Raw genomic sequence first — 23,947 nt, forward strand, 5'->3', positions numbered from 1 at the left:
TCATCCACAAACTTACTAATCCTACCCCCCCATGTAGTCACCTATATCGTTTATATAAATGACAAATAATAGGGGACTGAGCACAGATCCCTGTGGTATGCCACTGGACACTGGCTTCCAGTCACTAAAGTATCCTTCTGTCATCACCCTCTGCCTCCTACAACTAAGCCAATTTTGAATCCACCTTATCAAATTACCCTGTATCCCATTTGCATTTGCCTTCTTTATAAGTCTCCCATGTGGGACCTTGTCAAAGGCTTTTCTGAAATCCACATAAACTACATCAACTGCACTACCCTCATCTACACACCTGGTCACCTCTTCAAAAAATTCAATCAAATTTGTTAGGCATGACCTCCCTCTGACAAAACCGTCTATCCCTGACCAAACCTTGCTTCTCCAAGTGGAGATAGATGCTCTCCTTCAGAACTTTCTCCAATTGTTTCCCTACCACTGAAGTGAGACTCACTGGTCTGTCATTCCCTGCCTTATCTCTACAACCCTTCTTAAATAGTGGAACCACATTAGCTGTTCTCCAGTCCTCCCCCGTAGCCAGAGAGGAATTAAAAATTTGGGTCAGAGCTGCTGTGATCGCCTCCCTTGCCTCCTTCAGCAGTCTGGGACACAAATCATCTGGACCTGGAGATCTGTCCACTTTTAAGCCTGCCAACGCCTCCAATACCTTGTCACGCCCTATATCAATTTGCTTAAGAACCTCGCAGTCTCTCTCCCCAAGTTCGATACCTTCTTCCTCATTCTCTTGGGTGAAGACGGATGTGAAGTGTTCATTCAACACTCTAACGATGTCCTCTGGCTCCACCCATAGATTGCCCCCTTGGTCCCTTATGGGCCCTACTCTTTCCCTGGTTATCCTCTTTCCATTGATATACTTATAGAATATCTTGGGATTTTCCATACTTTTACCAGCCAGAGCTTTCTCATATCCCCTCTTTGCTCTCCTAATTGCTTTCTTAAGCTCCACCCTGCACTTTCTGTGCTCCACTAATGCCTCTGCTGATTTGCTTCCCTTGTACCTGCTAAAAGCCTCTTTTCCTTCTCATCGTAACCTGAATATCTCTGGTCATCCATGGTTCTCTGGGCTTGTTACTCCTTCCTATCACCCTAGAGGGAACATGTTGAGCCTGTACCCTCCCCATTTCGATTTTGAACACCCTCCACTGTTCCTCTGTAGATCCCCACAAGTAACTGTTTCCAGTCTACTTTGGCCAGATCCTGTCTTATTTTACTAAAATCCATTCTCCCCCAATCCAAAACATTGTTTTTTTGCAACTTGTTGATTTCTTTGTCCATAGCAAACTTAAACTGTACCATGCTGTTGTCGCTATCGCTAAAATGCTCGCCCACCATCACCTCAGCCACCTGTCTGGCTTCATTCCCCAGAATTAGGTCCAGCACTGCACGGTCCCTTGTTGGACCCTCTATATCCATGATTCTGCTCTTCGCTCTCTCAGGGAGCTTTACTGGTCTGTGGACGCCTGTGGTGATACTTGACATCTGCTTCGAGTTCACGGAAAGTACTGCTTTCAAGGGTTCAAACCAGTTTCATTTGACAATTCGAATCACACTTGTGTTGATGTATTCAGGCTGCTGTACATACACGTTTATTTAAGCATTGACCCAGAGGAGATTCTGAACTTAGCGAAATATCCCTTTACTCTCATCATTGCATTGTTTAACTGAATAAAATATGCCGAGTTAATGTGGATTTTTAGAACGAAATCTAAAGGTTTTTCTGGAACGTGAAATCAGACCATGTGAACGCATCCATTTCGGCTGTTGTAAAAGTGCTTCGGGGCCGAGTGCTAATGTTAACTTGCGGCATGAAGTTGGACATGTCGGAGCGCTGACCCCCAATTCCAGTTACCTCTCCAGTCAATAGAAGGGAAAATCGGTGCATGGGTGACCAATTCCATATATGGTGATCCACCATTGAAGTTAAAATGAACCTGCACCCCGAATGCTGAAAGCTTTTCCATTGACTTGAACTGCCTGTTAGGGTGTTGGATAGTGTAAGCTTCTCTCTGCAGGTAGCCTCTTCGTTAACTGTGGGTTTCACTATGGGGCATGGTCCCAAGAGCTAGCTGAGCCAATATAGGGATTTAACCCACACTGTTGGCACCCTTGAGCCATCTAACCAACTGAGCCTACAGGTCAGCTGTCCTACACTCACTATCTGGGGTTTGGCCGAAAGGCAGGGTTTTGGCCCCCAGTATGTGGGCAGGAACGGAGGCGGGCAGGCATAGAATTTCTCGATGATGGCCAGAATGTTGGTTCCCTGTCTCAGTCCTGACTCCCAGGCAGTTTCTTTGAGGTCAAGTTGGGCAACAAACGCCAACTCCCCACAGGCACCGGTTAGCTTGGTGCTGTCAAACAAAAGACTAAATAAGGCCATTAATTATGAATTGAGGCCATTGGCTGGGAACACGAAAGATGCCCGGAGATGCACTCTGGCAGCAGACAGGGTATGGGAGGAAGAGGGAGGTAGCTCTCCACGATTACCCTTCAAACCCCCTATCCACCATCCCCTTCCCGGCATCCATGCCGCAACCCTATAACCTACCTGGCCGCAGTTACAGCCAATCCCCTCCCGAGAAGCCATGACCATTTTTAATTTCAAATATCTCAGAATGGCTAGAGATAACGCTGAGAGATTGAGGCGCCCCCTCTCGCCCTTACCTGCAACTGCAGGCTACAGCACCCTCAGCTGGAGAGACTGCTATTGGCTCTTCGGCTTTGAGATCCCGCCCACTATCATTACATGGTCTGACCTACATATGACTCCAGATCCACAATAACGTGATTGATTCTTAAATGCCCTCTGAACAAGGGCAACTAGGGATGGGCAATAAATGCTGGCCTAGCTGGCAACACCCACATCCCGTGAATGAATAAATTTTTTTTTAACTAGTCAGATGAGGAGAGCACCCTTTGGCCCCTCATTGGCCCAAGCATTAAAAAAAAATCACTGCCAGTTTGCTGCTCATGACACGATGTGGGCCTGGGTCCTGGATTTGATGTGTGGGTGCCGAACCCACTCAGAAGACGCTGCCCATGGAAAGTTAGGGATTGCTAGGCCCAGAAGGCTGAGCAAGAAATGTTCCCTAGGGTTTGGATTGTGATACCAGTCCCATACGCAGAGCATGGCGACATGTAAAGAAGAATAAAGAGCTACATTCATATAGCATCTTTTATTCCCACAGGATGTCCTAAAGTGCTTTAGAAACACTTTATAACCAATGAAGTAGTTCTGAAGTAAAGTCGCTGTTGTAATGTAGGAAATATGGCAGCCAGTTTGCACACAGCAAACATGCACTAACTGCAATGAGGTAATGACCAGATAACCAGTTCTTAGTGATGTTAATTGAGGGTTAAATATTGACCAGGACACCAAGGAGGACTGCCTTGCTCTTCTTCAAAATAGTGCCTGGGACCTTCTGAGTTCACCTGCGAGGACACAAGGGGCCTCGATTTACCAGGTTGTCTGAAGGAGAACACCTCTGACATTGCAGTGTTCCCCCAATGCTATAATGGAGTGTCAGCATTGATTATTGCGTTCAAGTCCTAGCACGGGACTTGAACCGGCAAGATTCTGTCTCAGAGGTGAGAGAATTTGATCCGCTATCGTGCTATTTAAAATTTGGTAAATAAGTGGAAATTTTAGGAATGAGGGATTTGGGGACAATTCAGGAAGAATATCCATTTTATCCAGCTTTAAACTAATAAACAAAACACTAGTGTGGTCATTGAAAAGGAAACATTTGCAGTGCTACGGGAAGGGGGCAGGAAGTGGGGTTAATTGGACAGCTTTTTCAAAGTCCCTCAGCAGGCACCATAGGTCTGAATCGCTTCCTGTGGACTGCAATGTTCAATGATTCTCTGAATTTGCACTGGAAATTAGTAAAAAGAAAATTCTGAATTTGAATAATCATTAAGCATGTTGCACACCAGTGCAAGGAAAAGACGGAATAACTTAAGATGATGAACTGGGCGCTTAATAATTTCAATAGTCTTTATTGTAAATAAATGAAAAATGCTGAGCTATGGAGGTGTTGTGCTGCAACGGGCAGTGTCCTAGCTTCAGAGCCTGAAGCTTCGGTTTCGAGTCCCACCCAAAGACTTGATGGTTAATTCATAAGGGCAATTATGGATGGGCCATAAATGCTGGACTAGCCAGTGATGCCCACGTCCTGTGAAAGATATTTTAAAAAATAAGGTATGAAGGTGTGTTCATAGTGTGGCCAAACAGGTTGATTATCAACCGGCAAAACCTTCCAAAGCATGTCAATACCAGGCAGCAAGAGTGGAAGGCAATCCTGGTCAGCCATGTGATGGAAAGAACGTTGGAGCCTCTACCATCACTATCTGTAGCTCCAGGCTACAGCGCACATGTGAAAGTGCAAGTTGCCACAGCAACTCGGACTCCCTGACTGAGCTGCAGCACACCACCAGCAATTGGGATACATGTTAGTTTGCGGAAGCAATATTTAATCAGTAAGACAAAATGTAGCTTTGTATCTCAATGGAAATGCTTGGCACATGAAAAGCGATTCACAAAATAATTCGACAGACAATCTGACTATGAATGTAGGGTCCACCGAAGAGTAGATCATCTCTTTATCAATGTGCTACAGTTTCAAATGGAAGAGCTTCAGCGCTTCCTTGGTCATTGACTCTGGGAAAGGCAGAAAGAAAGGGTAGATCTTCTCTGTGAATTGGTCAGTGGAAGTGTAGAGGTGAGTCATGTCTTCGGCATTATAAAAGGACACCTGTCCTCCCTCATAGTCCACACAGATGCCAACCTTCTGAAGGTTCATGTTTTGATGGCACTCAGATTCCTTTGCATGGTGTGGGCCGTAGATGTTTCCATTCCACTTTCTCAAGATCCAAAACCCATTTGACGGTGTCAGTTCAATGGTGCTGTGTCTGTCAATGGACTCTTTGGCTGCACCAACGATCCACTCATCGTTGCTCTCCACGCTGACCTCCCAGTAGTGTTTGCCTGATGTAAACCCTTCCTGCGCCAACACACAGGCATAATTACTGAACCGCTTGGGGTTCTGAGGAAATGCTTTCAGCTTTGAGCGGCCCTTCACCATTGTGTGGTCTTTGGATAGGACAAGGTCCAAGCTTGCTGATTCCGAGTCCAATGTCAAAGGGGCAGGAGCTACAATCGAGAGATAAATAAGTTAAATAAATAAAAGGGGAAAAAAATTCCAATGAATTAATCTTAAGCTATGAGAGGCCAAGATAGCTTAAAGGGGAAGGTCAGGGAAGCTTTATATGGTAGATCAGTTTTCGATGAATTTCAAATTTGAGTTTCAGGAGGACAGCAAGTTCTTCTTGTTTATTCTTTAATTAGGACTTAGGTGAAGTTAGCTAGCCAAGGTTTATTCCTTTGGGAGTTTGATGATATTGGGAGGAGAGGGGAATGGGATAAGTGGAATGGAGGGGAGAAGATGAGAGGGGGAGAGAGGAGTGAAGGAGGGCAGAAGTGGAGAGAGGATAGGGGGGAGGCAAGGTGAGAGGGCAAGGGGAGAGCAGAGGAGAGGAGAGAGGTAAAGAGTGGGGAGAGAAGGGGGAGGGAAGAGGGAGAGAGGACAGAAAAGGGGAGATGAAGCAAGAGGAGGGAAGGAGTGGAGGGGATAACAAGGAGTGAGGAATGGAGTGGAAAGAAAGGAGGGGAGGGAAGGCGAGTGAAGGGGTGGAAGGGTGAGAGGAAGGAAAGAAGAAGTGATATGACGTGAAAGGGGGAGAGGACAGAGGAAAGGAATAAGGAGAGGAAGGTAAGGGAGAGAAGGGAAGAGGCAGAGAGGAGTGGGGAGAAGGAGAGGGAAGAGGACGTTACCTGGGCTGATTATATTCAGCATCTGTTTCCATACTGTGTACTGCAGAGGTCCATTGAACTCCCCTAGATTCAGTTTGGGAGTCTTTAGTGCAGGTTTAGTCTCCAAGTCACATCTGTAAAGCAAACATAAGTTTTTCAATAAACTGAACACACTTCAGCAAAAGCAGCCGAACTGTGTTTACACAGGAACATAGCAGGTTGATACTGGGGTAAATTTACCTTCTGGGCCAAGTAAAGAATAGGTGATTGAAAATGGATAATTTATATTACACCTCGACAAATTTACTTTCTCTCTGACTGTCTCAGCCATGTTTCTAGAGTAATAACAAATCAGCCAAAGTTCAGTCAGTGAGAAGCAACTGAAATGAGTCGCGACACAACTGGGGTCATGAGTTGTTTACTGAGAGCAGTTCCATTTTTGCTGTAGGCCAGCCAGAACTTCATTGATGTCTATCAATGTTTTCTGGTAAGTGACACCGATACAATTACGGCTACATCTGTATTAATACTATTTGAACATTCGTGCACAGGGCAAGTTCAGTTTGCCTCCAGTCCGTTCCTGGAGTTACTGTGGTGCATCCGCGAGGCAGAGAACTACGTGGGTTGCACATTTAGGGAGGTGGTCACACTGCAGGCTAGAAGGGTGCAGGCAGGGAGGGAATGGGTGACTGCCAGGCAGTCTAGGATAACCAGGCAGGGAGTGCAGGAGTCCCCGGTCAATTGTGTCCACTAACTGGTTTTCCATTGTGGATACTGGTGAGGGCAATGGCTCCTCAGCAAAGGGCAGCAAGAGCCAACTCTGTGGCACCAGGGGTAACTCAGCTGCACAGGAGGGGAGAAAGAAGAGCAGAAAGGCAATAGTGATAGGGGATTCATTATTCAGGGGAGCAGGTAGACGTTTCTGTGACTCCAGGATGGTGTGTTGTCTCCCTTGTGCTAGGATCAAGGATGTCACAGAGCCAGCTGCAGGGCGGTCTTCTCAGGTACCAACCTCCATTGGGTACCAATGACTAAGGAGTGGAAATTGGGGAGAGAGAAGAGGAGGAGAGGGAAGAGGACATTACCTGGGCTGATTATATTCAGCATCTGTTTCCATACTGTGAACTACAGAAGTCCATTGGACTGGTTCTGGGGCAGGTGGGGCCTGTACAAAATGGATAGGCTGCACCTTAGCAGGTCTGGGACTAACATCCTCACAGGGAGATTTGCAGGTGCTGTTGGGGAGGATTGAAACTTGATTAGCAGGTGGATGGGAACCTGAGAGGGAGCCCAGATTGGAGGGGGGCAAAAGTGGTAACAGAAGTAAGAAAGTAGTAAACAAAATTAGAAGGCAGACGAAACAAAGGCAAGCATCAAGTAGGATCAGAATGCAGAATAATGTTAAAAAGACAAAATTAATGGCACTTTATCTGAACGCACACAGCATTCGCAACAAGGTAGATGATTTGAAAGCACAAATAGAGGTAAATGGGTTTGATTTAAGTGCTATTTGAGGGACGTGGTGACAGGCTGACCAGGACTGGGAACTGAATACTCAGGGATATTTGTCATTTAGGAGGTATATGTGGAGGGGACAAGGAGGTTGGGTAGTACTGTTAATCAAGGACAAGATCAGTACACAGTGGGAGTGGCTGTTAGACTGAAGGATCAAAATGTAGAATTAATTTGGGTGGAACTAAGAAACACCAAGGGGCAACAAATATTGGTGGGAGTTGTGCACAGGCCACCAAACTGTTGTGGTAATATTGGGCACAGTATAAATCAGGAAATTGGAGCTGCATGTAACATAGATAATACTGTAATAATGGGTGACTTGAATTTACATATAGACTGGGAAAACCTAATTAGCACTAATGCTGTGGAGGATGACTTCCTGGAGTGTGTACAAGATAGGTTTTTGAAGCAGTAAGTTGAGGGACTAACTAGGGATCAGGCTATTTTCAATTTAGTATGATCTACCACCGGGCATGGCACGAAAACCAGAGACACAGCAGCGAAGAAAGAGGCAGTGTCTGCTGTTAGAAACATGAAAAGGTTTAGTAGAAACATTTCAGCAGCGACTCCAAGGTTAATTTGTTATAGATGCGGCAGTGACCACGTACCAGACACCTGCAGATTCAGGGAGGCAGAATGCCATTACTGCCATAAGAAAGGTCATGTAAGTAAAGCAATGCAGGCTAATGAATAACCTTGCTGTAAAGGAGCCATGGGGAAATAGTGACCATAATATGATGGAGTTTTACATTAAGTTTTAAAGTGATATAGTTCATTCTGAACCTAAGGTCCTAAATCTGAACAAAGGAAACTATGAAGTTATGAGGGGCAAATGAGCTGTGGTGGATTGGGAAAATACATTAAAAGATTTGATGGTAGACAGGCAATAGCTAGTATTTAAAGAAGTGTTACATGGTCGACAACAAATGTACATTCGTCTAAGACACAAAAACCCAACAGGAAAGGTGAATCAAAAGTGGCTAACAAAAGAAGTTTAAGATTGTTCTTCAATGGAAGTGGCCTATAATGTTGCCAGAAAAAGTGATAAGCCCGAGGACTGAGAGCAATTACGAATCCAGCAAAGGATGACCAAGAAACTGATAAAGAAAGGGAAAAGAGAATATGAATGCAAGCTAGCGAGTAACATAAAGGCTTCTTTAGGTATGTGACAGTAAGTAGCATGTTGTCCTTCATTGTAAGGGGATTTCAGTATAGCAGTAAAGATGTCTTGCTGCAATTGTATAGAGCCATGGTGAGAGTGCATCTGGATCAGTGTGTACAGCTTTGGTCTCCATCTCTAAAGAAGGATGTATTTGCCATAGAGGGAGTGCAACAGAGGTTCACCAGACTAATCCCTGGGATGGCAGGATTGACTTATTCGGAGAGATTGAGAAACTGGGTCTGTTTTCCCTAGAGTTTTGAGGAATGAGAGGTGGTGATCTCATTGAAACTTAGAAAAGACTTACAGGACATGATAGGTTTGATGTAGATAGAATGCTTCCTGTGGCTGGTGAGTCTAGAACCAGGAGACGCAGTGTCAGAATGAGGGGTGGGCCATTTAAGACTGAGATGAGGAGGAATTTCTTCACACAGAGGGTGGTGAATCTTTGGAATTTTCTACAGCAGAGGGCTGTGGATGCTCAATCATTGAGTATGTTCAAGACATAAATCAATAGATTTCTGGATACTAATGACATCAAGGGACATGGGAATAGTGGGGAAATTGGCATAAGAGGTAGATAACCAGCCATGATCTGTTTGAATGGCATAGAAGGCGGAATGGGCTGAATGGCCTATGGCTGCTCCAATGTTCCTATGTGGTTTCCACCTCTGGGTGTTAGATCTGACAGTATAGAGGGAGCTTTACACAGTGTCTAACCCCGTGCTGTGCCTGTCGTGGGAGTGATTGATGGGACAGTGTAAAGGGAGCTTTACTCTGTATCTAACCAGTGCTGTACCTGTCCTGGGATTGTTTGATGGGGCAGTGTAGAGAGATTTACTCTGTATTTAACCCGTGCTGTACCTGTCCTGGGAGTGTTTGATGGGACAGTGTGGACAGAGTTTTAGCCTGTATCTAACCCATGCTGTATCAGCCCTGGGGGTGTTTGAAGGAACAGTGTAGAGGGAGATTTACTCTATATCTAACTTATGCTGTACCAGCCCTGGGAATGATTGATGGGACAGTGTAGAAGGGGCTTTACTCTGTACCTAACCTGTGCAGTACCTGTCCTTGGAGTGTTTGATGGGACAGTGTAGAGAGAGATTTATTCTGCATCTAATCTGTGCTATACCTGTCCTCAGAGTGTTTGATGGGACAGTGTAGACAATTTGTCTATTTTTCAAGCAAGGGCAACTTTAGCAAAAAAAACCTACAGTGTAAGAGTCACATCGATGACTGAATTATCATTGCTTTCTACTCCAGTAATTGAAAAAAATACACGACAGCAAGAGTTGAATACTCTGCTAGTTCTATGGTGGTGGCTGTAGTAATATACCTGTTACTATACAATGCACAGACTTAGGTATACTTATTGGCGTACATTGTACCATGTGGACAATGTGACACGTAGAGAAGGCTGACTTTTGATAGACTCAGTTCACATTTTTGAATGTTAAAAATAAAAAAATGCTTGGCTCGCCATGACCCTTTAAGGAAAAAGCAGTTACTGACTGAAAATGGGTGGATGGAGTCGGGGAGCTGCACTTCTTGTGCTAATTGTCCTCGAGTGCCCTCTCAATGGAGGGGATTGTGGGATGAGATTCAGAAAATGCAAAGCGGAAGTAAAAACAGATAAATTAACAGGTAAATAAGTTACACACCTCTGAAGAATGCCTTTGATCTCCTGAAAAAGAAAATGAAAGAAAACTTGACTTTAACATTGTGCCATCATCGGGTCATTTGCTGTGCTGGTGTATAATTACAGTGAACAATTTACTGTTCGGCCAGGGAGTTGAGAACTTTAGCCTGAATTTAGTGTTTGGTTTTCCACATCTCTGAGTACCTCATTTGCAATATAGGAATATTTTTTGGTTCCCAGCATTGACAACCTTCCGTTCAATGGACATTGAACTTTTTTATCCCTAATTAATGCAGCCCCATCATTCTGGCCCACTAAGTTGGCCACAGTCCTCCTGGGATGAATCTGAGAGCCCTTGAATGAACTGTCCCATCAAACACTGCCAGGCACTCTGTTAAAGCCCTTCATAACTCTATACAACTCAATTAAATCTCCCTTCGGTCTCCTCTGTTCCAAAGAAAGCAACCCAGCCTATGCAATCCAATCTTTCCTTAGCTGAAATTCTTCATGTCTGGAAACTTCTTCATAAGTCTCCACAGTACCCGCTCTAGGGCAATCACATCCTTCACCAGTGTGGTGCAGAACTGTACTCAGTGCCCCATCTACAATTTTATTAAATTCATTAGACATGGTCATCACTGGCTAGGCCAGCATTTATTGCCCATCCCTAATTGCCCTTGTTCAGAGGGCATTTAATAGTCAACCACATTGCTGTGTGCCTCTGGAGCCACATGTATGCCAGACCAGCAGATCCCTAAAGGGCATTAGTGAACCAGATGGGTTTTTATGGCAATCGGCCATGGTTTCATGGTCAGCATCAGACTTTTAATTCCAGGTTTTTATTGATTCAAATTTCATCACCTGCTATGGTGGGATTCGAACCCCGGTCCCCGCAGCATTGCCCTGGGTCTCTGAAATGCTCTCCAGTGACAATGCTACTATGCCGCCACCTCCCACAATTCCAGTGTAACCTACCTGCTCTAATGCTTGGTGTCTCATCCAATAAAGGAAAGTTCCCTGTATACCTTCTTAATCACTTTATCCATCTGTCTGGCTACCTTCCAGGGATCTGAGGACATGCACTCTCTCTCCCTCTTTCCAGCAAGGCTGCTGCCTGTTCCCCTCAGTCATAGCTTTGTACACAATGTCGAATCAAAACAGAAAAAGGCATTGATCACTCACTCTGTGTATCCCCTGACTCGAATAGAACTTCCCTGAGATACTTGGGGTCTTGCCCTAACTCTAACTTGGTTGCTGTGAAGCGGCTGCTGCATTTCTTTCTAATTCCAACAGAGGGTGCACTTGTACTGGTTAAACAGTCATTTCTCTGCTGAATTATTTTCTAAACGGTAATCTGTCCTCTCACTGAGACAGAAAACTCATGGAGTGAATGACACTTGTGTTAAAAAGTTGCAGAATCACAAATGCGGGTGAATTAATGTTTCTCACCAACGCAATAAGCCCAGAAGCGTAACCCAACCATCCCTGTGTGTTTCAAGTTTTGCAGGCACCCTCTATAAACCCTGCTGCCTGTTTGCACGAAGTACCATTTACACATCATCCCTGTGCTGGCTGCCTGAGATTGTCTCCCAGTCCGGCGATGCTTCAGCTTTAAAATCCTCACCCTCGCTTACGAATCTCACTCACCCGACTCCACGGCCTCCCCACTCATGGCTTGACCTCTGCCTCTGTAACCTTCTGCCCGTCAACCATCCTCTGAGATCTCTGCACTCCTCCAATTCTGGCTTCTTGCGCATTCCTTAGTTTCTTTGCTGAACTATTGTGTAAGGTCAGCAATTCCCTCCCTAAACCCGCTCCCATCCGCTTCCCTCGCTCCTTCGTTAAGACCTTCCTTCCTCTTTGACTAAGTCCTTGCCCTAACATCTCCTTATGTGTCAAATTATGTTTGATATTTGTTCAAGTGTCTTGAGATATTTTACTCCGATCAAGGCGCTAGATAAATGCAAGTCATTGTTGCTAAAGAGTGAGAAAATATATGAATATATATAAATATACACCCACACACATTATATATATGAAAAAATGGGTTCAGAAACTGTGCATATCCAGCCCATGATTTTCCAATCATTGAAAATGGATAGAAAATTAAATTATGGGATGACTGTACACGATTATCCCAATTCCTGCTGCCTGTGGAAATTTCCTTCCCTGCTTGCACCGCCATTGGATTGATATTGGATGTTCTGCACCGGAGCTCCAGAGAAATGGAGGGATGGGAAATCACCGACTGGTGCGCGTGAATTCCCGCTGTACCCCCATCCCCGGGATCGCTAACATCTCAGTCTGCCCCACCCAACACCTAGTTCGATTGAAGTCAAAGGCACTTCTAACCAAACCTGCTCCCTGGGGGGCCTGACCGCGATCGGGTTCAGCGCTGGCTTTCCCTGCTGTAAATCCAGCCTGTGGAGCCCAATAGTGGGTGCAGCGTATTCTGGGTGGGCCAAATTGATGCAATTCACCCTGTACTCCCCTTCCTCCAGTCAAAACTCAACCCAAGCCCAAAGCCGTGCCTGAGGTTTCACCATTGCTAGGCTGCATGTGCAGACTTAGTGCTGAGCTGCAGCAGTCTTCAAGCTGCTGATCTAACCGCAATGGTCTCAGCATGAGCTCCTCTTGCGGTTTTGCTCCCTCCTGTGGGTTGTGTAGGCGTCATCCTGCTCAAGGGCATTGATGACATCACAACTCACAAAGTCAGCTCAACAAAATTACTTTCCCCCAGGTCTATAATTTTTGTAAATCAGTCTTATGATCAAATCCCACTAAATGGTGTGCCAAGGAACTGCTTCACCTGCAGCCATTAATGTCAACATCGAACACCCTCAGACCAGAAACTTTTCGCTACACTGTCCCCATCAAACACTCCCAGGACGGGTACAGCACGGGTTAGATACAGAATAAAGCTCCCTCTACACTGTCCCATCAAACACTCCCAGGGCAGATACAGCACGGGTTAGATAGAGAGTAAAGCTCCCACTGCACTGTCCCATCAAACACTCCCAGGGCAGGTACAGCCCGGGGTTAGATACAGAGTAAAGCTCCCTCTACACTGTCCCCATCAAACACTCCCAGGGCAGGTACAGCACGGGTTAGATACAGAGTAAAGCTCCCTCTACACTGTCCCATCAAACACTCCCAGGGCAGGTACAGCCCGGGGTTAGATACAGAGTAAAGCTCCCTTTACCCTGGATTGGCGAGCCAGAGATTTGAATATAAGGTGTCTGTGCAAAGAAATGAGAGGGGCAGATGAGAAAACATTTTTTCCTAATGCAATTTGATCTGGGATGCGCTGACTGAAAGGGTGATGGAACCAGCTTCTATTATGAATTTCAAAAGGGAATTGGATGAAAATTAACAGGGGGAAGAATCTGCAGGGCTGTGGGGAAGAGCAGGCACAGGCCTGATTTTTTTTCATTCATGGGTTGTGTGCAGCATTGGCAAGGCCAGCGTACACATCTAAGTGGCTTGTTAGGCCATTTCAGAGGAGTGTTAAGAGTCAACACTCTGCCTTCAGGGAGCTTACTGTCAGTGCCGGCCCACGCTCCGCATTGACATCATCGGCCGCCCTCTTCCCGACCCCACCCCACCCCCACCTCTGGCTGGCCGTTAATTGGCTAGCCGGGGGGAAATCACGGTCAGGGGCCGATCGCGGTTGGCGGCCCGTTTCCCGGCCATTCCTGGGCCCGCCGAGCTGAAAATTCAGGCCGTTGAACGACATAGCACAGAACAAGGCCATTTAATCCATCGTGGCTGTGCCAGCTCCTTATTACAGCCATGCAATTAATACCTGTCCTCTGCTCTTTAATCCAAAGTCATGTGTTTTTTTTAATTTAAGTATTGACCAAATTCTCTTCTCAATTTTACTAGTGAATCTGATTTCTCCACCCATTCAGGCAGTGCGCTCCAGATCACGAGTTTACCAATTTCCCCTCCAGTTCTTTTGTCAATCATCTTAATTTGTGTGCCCTGTGGGTGACTGACCCCTCTGCTACTGGAAAGAGTTTTCTCCCTTATTTCACCCTCTCAAAAGCCTTCATGATTTTGAAGCCCTTAATCGATGCTCCTCATGACCTTCCCCGCTCTAAGGAGGATGACCCCAGTTTCGCCCGCGCCCCCACATATCTGAAGTCACCTCATCCCTGTCCCATTCAACAACCTGCCATCGGGAAGCTTTGCAATTTTTAATGGACACTTAAGCTGATGCCATGACAATGCGCTCAAAGGAAGAGAAAATATGGGGCAAGTCTGAGTCCAGATTAATACAAGGAACCATTTGAAAAAAAAGGCATCACAATTGGTCACCTGACAAAATGATTCAGTTTCCTGTTGTATCCAGAACTTGGGGCTTCAGTTTACGCCTGTACTGATCAGGTGCACAACTGCAAGAAATTCACCTGTCAGTGTCTTTAGCCGGGACATTATATTAAGTTCTGAGAAACAAAGGGACCTTGGCGTGTGTGTCCATAGATCTCTGAAGGCGGAGGGGCATGTTAGTGGGGTGGTGAGAAAGGCATATGGGACACTTGCCTTTATCAATCGAGGCATAGATTACAAAAGTAAGGAGGTCATACTGGAGTTGTATAGAACCTTGGTAAGGCCACAGCTGGAGTACTGTGTGCAGTTCTGGTCGCCACGTTATAGGAAGGATGTGAATGCACTGGAGGGGCTGCAGAGGAGATTCACCAGGATGTTGTCTGGGATGAAACACTTAAGTTATGAAGAGAGGTTGGAAAGACTTAGGTTGTTTTTATTGGAGCAGAAAAGACTGAGGGGCGACCTGATCGAGGTGTACAAGATTATGAGGGGCATGGACAGGGTGGATAGGGAGCAGTTACTCCCCTTAGTTGAAGGGTCAATCACAAGGGGACATAAGTTCAAGGTGAGGGGCAGGAGGTTTAGGGGGGATGTGAGGAAAAACTTTTTTACCCAGAGGCTGGTGACGGTCTGGAATGCGCTGCCTGGGAGGGTGGTGGAGGCGGGTTACCTCACATCCTTTAAAAAGTACCTGGATGAGCACTTGGCACGTCATAACATTCAAGGCTATGGGCCAAGTGCTGGTAAATGGGATTAGGTAGGTAGGTCAGGTGTTTCTCACATGTCGGTGCAGACTTGATGGGCCGAAGGGCCTCTTCTGCACTGTGTGATTCTGTGATATTAAACCGAGCTGTGTTCAGGCATAGGTACTGGGTAGACAGGGCTAATAGGGCAAGGAAATTGGGACAGCGCGCAGTTAAGTGCATAACTCAAAGCTCCGGAGTTTCTTTGATCTTTATGGCCCCAGGCGCGGAAACAGGGACGAATCCACCCTTTACTCTGTCGGGTTCCCCAGAGCGGGCCTTACCATCAGAAGCTGTGTCTTCTCCTGCATCGACTGTATGTCTTCAAGTGCCTGTTCAATGAGGGCACTTTGCTCCGAGATCAGTGACATGTTTTCCACAAGCTGACTGATAGCAGACTCAGCTGCGGCCCTCAGCCGCTGGATCAGGGCTTGCTCCCGCTGCTGGAGGAAGTGCTGCAGCTCCGCAAACTCAGCTGTAATATGATCCTGCAGGCGATTGGTATGTTCCTGGGAAGGGTTGGCGGAATCATAGATCAACGTTAGCACGTTGAGACTGCTGATCGATGATCAAACAAGCCCCCATTTCCACAGTCACCCTGGAATCATCAACTATCTTCACTAAAATCGGGCCATTGCTGTTTGTGGGATCTTGCTGTGTCCACATTGCCTGCCACGTTTTATGCATTTCAACAGTGACTATACTTCAAAAGTACTTCATTGGTTGTAAAAGTTCCTGGGCTTGGCCTGAGGTCCAAGACACTATATAAATGTAAGTTCTTTCAAGTGCCCTTCTCAAGGGCAATTAGGGATGGGCAATAAATGCTGGCCCAGCCAGCAACATCCCATCCCGTGAATGAATAAAAAGAAAAATTCTTCATTCATAATCAAAAGCAGCCACAGCGCTCTTAAATTTGGTCTTTTACCGACATGTGCTTATACACAAACCCTTATAGGTGACAGGGAATAGTTTTTTAATATTCATTCACAGGATGTGAGCTTCGCTGGCTGGGCCAGCATCTATTGCCCATCCCTAATTGCCCTTGAGAAGGTAATGGTGAGCTGGCTTCTTGAATCGCTGCAGTCCCTGTGGTATAGGTACACCCACAATGCTGTTAGGGAGTTCCAGGATTTTGACCCAGCAACAGTAAAGGAACAGTGATATATTTCCAAGTCAGGATGGTGAGTGACTTGGAGGGGAACCTCCAGGTGGTGGCGTTCCCATCTATCTGTTGCCCTTGTCCTTCTAGATGGTAGTGGTCGTGGGTTTGGAAGGTGCTGTTGAAAGAGCCTTGGTCCTGCAGTGCATCTTGTAGATGGTACACACTGCTGTTACTGTGCATTGGTGGCGGAGGGAGTGAATGTTTGTGGATGTAATGCCAATCAAGCAGGCTGCAGTGTCCTGGATGGTGTCAAGCTTCTTGAGAGTTGCAGGAGCTGCACTCATCCAAGCAAGTGAGGAGTATTCCGTAACACTCCTCACTTGTGCTTTGTAGATGGTGAGCAGGCTTTGGGAATTCATGACGTGAGTTACTCGTTGCAGGATTCCTAGCCTCTGACCTGCTCTTGTAGCCACAGTATTTATGTGGCTAGTCCCGTTCAGTTTCTGATCATTGGTAACCCCCAGGATGTTGATAGTGAGGGATTCAGTGATGGTATTGCCACTGAGCATCAAAGGGCGATGGTTAGATTCTCTCCTGTTGGAGATGGTCATTGCCTGCAATTGTGTGGTGAGAATGTTACTTGTCATTTGTCAGCCCTAGCCTGGATATGTGCTGCAGCAAGACCTGGATAATATCCAGGCTTGGGCTGACAAGTGGCAAGTAACATTCAATAAGCATTTGATAAAGCTGATAAGGTGGTTAAAGAAGCATATGGGTTACTGGGGTTTACAAGTCAAGGAATAACATACAAAAGCAGAGAGTTCGTGCTAGAACATTATAAGTCTCTGGTTAAGGCCTCAGCTGGGCTATTGTGGGCACCACACTGCAGTAATGTTGTAAAGGTTACATGGAAGTTTACCATGTTATTGCCAGCAATGAAGAACTTCAGTTGTGAGAAGAGGTTGGAAAATTTAGGAACGTATTCCCAACCCCCTCACCCTTTTCTCTTGTATCCCCCCTTCTCTCATGATCCTCCCATCTCTCATATTCCCCCCTTTTCTCTTGTACCACCCCTTCTCTCTCATACCCCCCACTTCCCTCACGTTCCCCCCCTCGCTCACATTCCCCCCTTCTCTCTCATAAACACCCTTCTCTCATGTCCCCCCCCCACTTCTCTCACATTCCCCCCCTAAGAGGTGACCCAACAGAGGTTTTCAAGATGATGAAAGATATTGACGGAATGAATACAGAATAAATATTCCCTCTGGCAAGTGGGTTGATGACTCAAGGTTATGGATTCGAAATCACTAGGAAAAGATTGAGAGGAGAGATGAGGAGAATGTTTTCACTCCCGAGAGAAATCAGTAATTTGGAAAGCTTTGCCTGAAAAGGTGGTGAAAGTTGGTTTTGAAAGGGAGTTGGACAGGTGCTTGAGGATAAGAAACTTACAGGGTTACAGACTAAAACAGGGGGATGTGCGAATATGCACGCCTGCTATTTCAAAGAACCAACACAGACATGGGAGGCTGAATGGCCAGTCCCTGTGCTGCAAGTCTCTATGATGCTATATTGCTAACGGGCAAGCAGCACAAAGACTGCACGGAATATTGGTAGACCCTTTCACTTTATCTGCATCTTCTTCATACTTGGTTGTAATAAAGGAGAGTGTGTAAATGACCTGTGCAAGAGGTGAAGAGAATGCAACACTCCCAGGGCCTTCTTAGAGGAACAATTTGTAGGGCTATGGAGAAAAAGAGCATAGGGAGTAGGGCTAATTGGGATAAATCTCTCAAAGAGCCAGTACAGGCAGGATGGGCCTGTAAAAACAGAATATGCTGGATACCAGTGAAGAGAAGAAACCGAGTTAAAATTTCACAACAGTGCCCTTCTGACAGAACTGCTTCCATCTGTGAAGTATGATTCCACAATTTAATGGGCTAATACCTCTGCCAAAATAGCAGACAAAGGAATGTCATTGAAAAGTCTAAAGTGTTTGCCTAGAGAACATGACTGACAGGTTGTGCCATCCGTCCCAGGAAGAATCAGGGCACTTGAAGAGGCCAAGCAAAATGTTATTGGAGGGACTGCCTTTGCGGAGTCCTTTTGAAAGGGACCATCAGTGCCAAGAGCACTTCTCAGGCCTTCACAATCACTGGATGGCTCAGAGCTCTGCACATCCAATGAAGTATTTTCTGAAATGTAGTCACAGGAAATATGGCAGCCAAAATATAACACTGTGACGATGACTCAATAATTTTTTTTTTCCACAATGTGTTTTGATGGATTAATATTGGCCAGGACACTGGGGAGAATTACACTGCTCTTCTTTGTATTAGTGGCCATGAGACCTTTTACATCCACTAATTCACCAAGGCTCCTTCAACAGCACCTTCCAAACCCACGACTACTACCATCTAGAAGGACAGGGGCAGCAGATACATGGGAACACCACCATCTGGAAGTTCCCCTCCAAAACCCTCACCATCCTGACTTGGAAATATATCACTGTTCCTTCACTGTCGCTGGGTTAAATTCCTGAATTCCCTTCCTAACAGCACTGTGGGTGTACCTACACCACATGGACTGCAGCGGTTCACCCACAGTGCTCACCCACCTTATCAAGGGCGACTAGGGATAGGCAATAAATGCTGGCCCAGCCAACGAATCCCACATCCCTTGAATGAATAAAAAAACACCTGGGAGCGCATACAGGGCCTCAATGTAATATTTCATCCAAAAGGCAGCACCTGTGGAAGTGCAGCACACCCTCGGTACTGCACTGAAAGGGTAGCCTGGATAATGTGCTCAAGTCCTGGGATGGGAATTGAACCAAAAACCTTCTAGGCCACAAGTAAAAGTGCTACCCACTGAGCCACAGGTTAAAAGATGGCAATGCTACGATTCCCATTGAAAGCCTGAAGCCTTTACAATATAACCACTGTATAAACTGCACCCTTACATATAGCTGGCGGATTTAACAGTGTACCTGCTGCTTTTTCACCTATAAAATCTCACCAGGGTTTCGGAGATCTGCAGTCCTGTTGCTGTGTGTGTGTCACGATATTGCTTCAGTTTGTCCTGGAGCAGTTGAATCGAATTCGCCTTAAAAGGAGATAAAATATCGGTAGCTTCATCCTGGCAGCTCTCACTTGAGGACTTTTAAGCTAACATGGAGCTCTTAAAGAGCAGGCCCCAACTTGTTCCTTATCATCAAAAACTGATCGGCAGTCTATATTTGCTCACTAAGTGCTCAATACCACGACACGCCTCAGCATGCAAATTCTGTGCCGTGACCTACTATTTCTTCCCCCCACTTGTCTATTTGTCCCCTCCTCCTCCTGAAGAGTCTGATCCCTTCATCATTGTATATTTCAGATAATTCCACAAACTGCAAGTCCCCCTCCAAGTCACTCACCATCCTGACTTGGAAATATATCCCCGTTCCTTCACTGTCACTGGGTCAAAATCCTGGAACTCCCTCCCTAACAGCACTGTGGGTGTACCTACACCACATGGACGGCAGCAGCTCAAGAAGGCAGCTCACCACCACCTTCTCAAGGGCAACTAGAGATGGGCAATAAATGCTGGCCTAGCCAGTGACGCCCACATCCTGTGAACGAATAAATTTTTTAAAAATCTACCTGCTCACACCACCCTCCACCCCCCTGCCCTGCCACGCCACCCACAACCCCTTGCCTCCCCTGCTATCCATTCGTGACATGTAAACAGAGACGGTGAAAGGACTTATTTCCAGTGCCTCTCTGCCCAGTTTCAGATGGGGTGAAGGGGCAGATGGGAGAGGGAATTGGCCGGCAGTTACTGTCCTTTTCAGCAATTTCCATGGGAAGTGATAACAAGTGTCAAACTCCCCTGTTTAAACCTGGCTCGTGGTACTCAAAGTGAGGGAAAGGTTGGCTTTTATGTATCACTTACCCCAATCTCAGGGCACCCAAAGGGTTTTAACACCAATCGAGTACTTCACTAAAGTGTCGGCACTTGTAGGAAACTCAGCAGCCAATTTGCACATGGCAAGATCCCACAAATAGCAATGAGAAAGTAATCAGTTATTTCAGTGATGTTAACTGAGGGATTGATACTGGCTGGGACACCAGGTTGGATCACACTGCTCTTCTTCGAATTAGCAGCTATGAGTTCTTTTACATCCACCTGAGAAGCCCTCCGAAATGTCTCCTCTGAAAGATGGCATCTCCGACAGCGTGGCGCTCCCTCAGTTCTGCACTGGTGCATCAGCTTGGATTTTGTGCTAAGGTGTCTGAAATGGGGCTCAAACCCACCACCTTCTGACTCTGAGACATGTATGCGCTACCCATAGAGCTAGAGCTGACACATTCAAGGCATCGCAATTGATCCCCTTGGGGAACAATCAGGCAAGGTTCCATGGCCGCATGTCAGAAAGTGCAGCTGCGATGTACCACGGCTAATACTCTGGAGACATGGGTTCAAATCAAATTCAATTAATTTTTTTAAAATCTAGAATTGAAAGCCGCTCTCGGTAATGGTGACCACAAAACTATCACTGATTGTCGTAAAATCCCATCTGGTTCACTAATTGTCCTTTAGGGAAGGAAATCTGCTGTCCTTACCTGGGCTGGCCTACATGTGACTCCAAAAGCGCAACAACGTGGTTGATGCTGAAAGGGCCTAGGCAAGCCACTCAACTCAAGGGCATTTAGGGATGGACAACAGATGCTGTCCTTGCCAGAGACACCCACATCCCGGGAAAGGATAGAAAGAAACCTTCTCCAACAATGACCAACCTGTCAATACCTATTGCCCAGAGATAAGAGGAGTGATCACTTGGGCAAAGGGTTCTGACACAACAAAGTGACCCCAACATAGCATCGCTGCCTTTGTGGGGGGCGGGGGGTTGGGGGGGTATGCGGGGGGTGGATCTGGGAAGGGGGAGGATATTAGAGAGAACAATATTGGCGTGGGGGGAGGATATTGGGGTGGGGGAGAGGTTGGGGTGGGGGGAGGATATTGGGGTGGGGGAGATGTTGGGGTGGGGGGAGGATATTGGGCAGGGGCAGAGGTTGGGGTAGGGGGAGGATATTGGGCAGGGGCAGAGGTTGGGGTGGAGGGAGGATATTGGGGAGGGAGGACAGGTTGGGGGGAGGATATTGGGGAGGTGGGCGGAGGTGGGGGAAGGATATTGGGGAGGGGGAGAGGTTGGGGTTGGTGGGAGCATATCAGGGAGGGGTGGAGAGGTTGGGGTGGGGGGGATATTGGGGAGTGGGAGGGGGAGGATATTGGGGAGGGGGAGGGGGAGGATATTGGGGAGGGGGAGGGGGAGGATATTGGGGAGGGGGAGGGAGAGGGGGAGGGTATGGGGGGAGGATATGGGGAGGGGTTGGGAGAATATTGAGGAGGGGGTGGATATTGTGGAAGGGAGGGGGAGAGGTTGGGGGAGGATATTGGGGGGGGAGGATATGGGGGGGGAGGACATGAGGGAGGGGAGGGGGGAGGGGAGGGGAGGGGGGAGGATATGGGGGGGATATGGTGGGGGGGGGATATGGTGGGGGAGGGGGGAGGATATTGCAGAGGGGGTGGGTTAGGGTGGCAGGTGATAAAAAACATTAAACATCCTCTAAGGTGCCTCCCTACCTTGCAGACTTTGTAAGCCTTTTTTATGGCCGTGCAGCCATGGTTCCTGTGCGCCTCTGATCTCCAACATGCCCGACAGATAAGCTGCAGGTCGTCCGAGCAGAAGAGGCCGATGTCCTGCTGGTGGAGGTGGCACTTTAGTGGCAGCTCAGGAGCGGCCGGCTCCGAGCGCCAGAGCCTTTGGAAACCCTCCACGATGCTCGCCAACAGGCGGTTACTCCTGATGTCCAGCCTGCCGGACTCCCGGCGGCACTGAGGGCAGGAGATCCGGCTGGCATGGTCCGACTGTGCCCAGGCGTTCAGGATGCAGTCCCTGCAGAAATTGTGGCCACACTCCAGGCTCACCGGCTCGATGAAGAAATCGATGCAGATGGGGCAGCTCAGGTCAGCATTCAGACTGTCAGCCATGGCTGATCCCCACTTTTAATTTCCCTTCCCTCCGTCTATCACCGTCTCTCTCTCTCTATGTGTGTCTATCACTGACTCTGTGTGTGTGTCTGTCTCTCCCTCTCTCTGTGCCTGTGTCTATCACCACATCACTGTGTCTATCACCGTCTCTCTGTATGTGTCTATCTCTCTGTCTGTCTCTGTCTCTCTCTCTCTCTTTGTCTGTGTCTGTCTCCCTCTGTTTGTATCTATCTCCCTCTGTCTTCCTCTTTCTGTTTACTCTCTCTCTCGCTCCGATTTTCTCTGTCTTTCCTCTGTAACGCCTGCCTATTCCTCACGATCTCCCTGTCTCTCTCTCTCTCTGCAGTCTGCCTTTACTTGTTTACCCGTCTATTTCTCTGTCTCTCCCTCTTGTCTGTCAGTCCGTCTTTCTTTTTGGCTTATTTCTCTCCTGTGCTCTTGCTGTAGTCTGTTAGCAAATATTCTCAGTTGTGGTTTCTATCTTTCACTTCCTCCTTGTGACGCCCATGCTTGCTTCATTTCCATATTAGTACTCAGAACACTTCAACAGGGGAATTTCGACGGTGTTGTAACACAGGTCAAGGGCCATTCGTACATTGATGTTCAGGTTGTTGATAGGACGTTTACACAGGTAATCAGGGTCGGAGCTGGGTCAAAATCCTGGAACTTCCTCCCTAACCGCACCGTGGGTGTACCTACACCACATGGTCTGCAGCGGTTCAAGAAGGCAGCTCACCACCCATCTTCTCAAGGGCAACTAGGGATAGACAATAAATGCTGGCCCAGCCAGAGACGCCCACACCCCATGAACAAATAAACAAAAAGTCGACAAAATTCGATAAGACATTTGCAGGGAGAGAGGCAGTCAGTGAATCCAAATCAACTCTGCACCCTGTCATGGACTGAGCGTAGCATCAGGGCTCTCTCTGCTGGTGGTGAGCTTGCCGGAGCTCTGCGCAGTTGCCTCTGTATCAGCAGACAGACTTTGCCGCCATCAATCTACCCTGAGAGAGGTCAAACTCAAGTTCACACGATGTGGTTAACTCTCAGTAGTTAGGAGTGGCTATGTTTTTTCATTCATTCACGGGATGTGGGCTTCACTGGCTGGGCCAGCATTTATTGTCCATCCCTAGTTGCCCTTGAGAAGGTGGGGGTGAACTGCCTTCTTGAACCGCTGCAGTCCATGTGGTGTAGGTACACTGTTAGGGAAGGAGTTCCAGGATTTTGACCCAGCGACAGTGAAGGAACATACTGCATTCTGATATCATCACATCAAAGAGGAGATGGTGGCATGAAGGTAATGTCACTAGACTAGTACTACAGAGACCAAGGCTAATGCTCTGGGGGTCAAATCCCACCAAGGAAGTTGGTGAAATTTAAAATCAATTAATAATGGAATCCAAAATAATGATGACCATGAAGCTATCATCAATTGTTGTAAAAACCCCTCTTTCTCCCTGACACCCTTCAAGTGAGGAAATCTGTCACCCTCTGATTCAAAACTGGCAAGCTGCTCATTTGCACCCAATTGCCACAGGCAGTCCAAGACAGTGGCTCACCATTGCCTTCTGAAGGGCAA

General features: G+C 47.0%; 1 protein-coding gene across 1 annotated transcript; it reads right to left on the reverse strand.

Annotated features, from left to right (window-relative positions):
- Positions 1-4,016: 4,016 nt before the first annotated feature.
- LOC144695694 (zinc-binding protein A33-like) lies at positions 4,017-22,867 on the reverse strand. The gene is made up of 6 exons (XM_078566643.1): positions 21,961-22,867; positions 19,351-19,437; positions 15,518-15,742; positions 10,181-10,203; positions 5,867-5,979; positions 4,017-5,185 (listed from the first exon to the last, which is right to left on the reverse strand). Exons 1-6 carry the CDS (start codon positions 22,366-22,368, stop codon positions 4,647-4,649), a joined length of 1,395 nt encoding a protein of 464 aa, XP_078422769.1. The 5' UTR covers positions 22,369-22,867; the 3' UTR covers positions 4,017-4,646.
- Positions 22,868-23,947: the final 1,080 nt, after the last annotated feature.

Source organism: Cetorhinus maximus, chromosome 21, assembly GCF_964194155.1.
Source record: "Cetorhinus maximus chromosome 21, sCetMax3.hap1.1, whole genome shotgun sequence".
Classification (NCBI taxonomy): domain Eukaryota; kingdom Metazoa; phylum Chordata; class Chondrichthyes; order Lamniformes; family Cetorhinidae; genus Cetorhinus; species Cetorhinus maximus.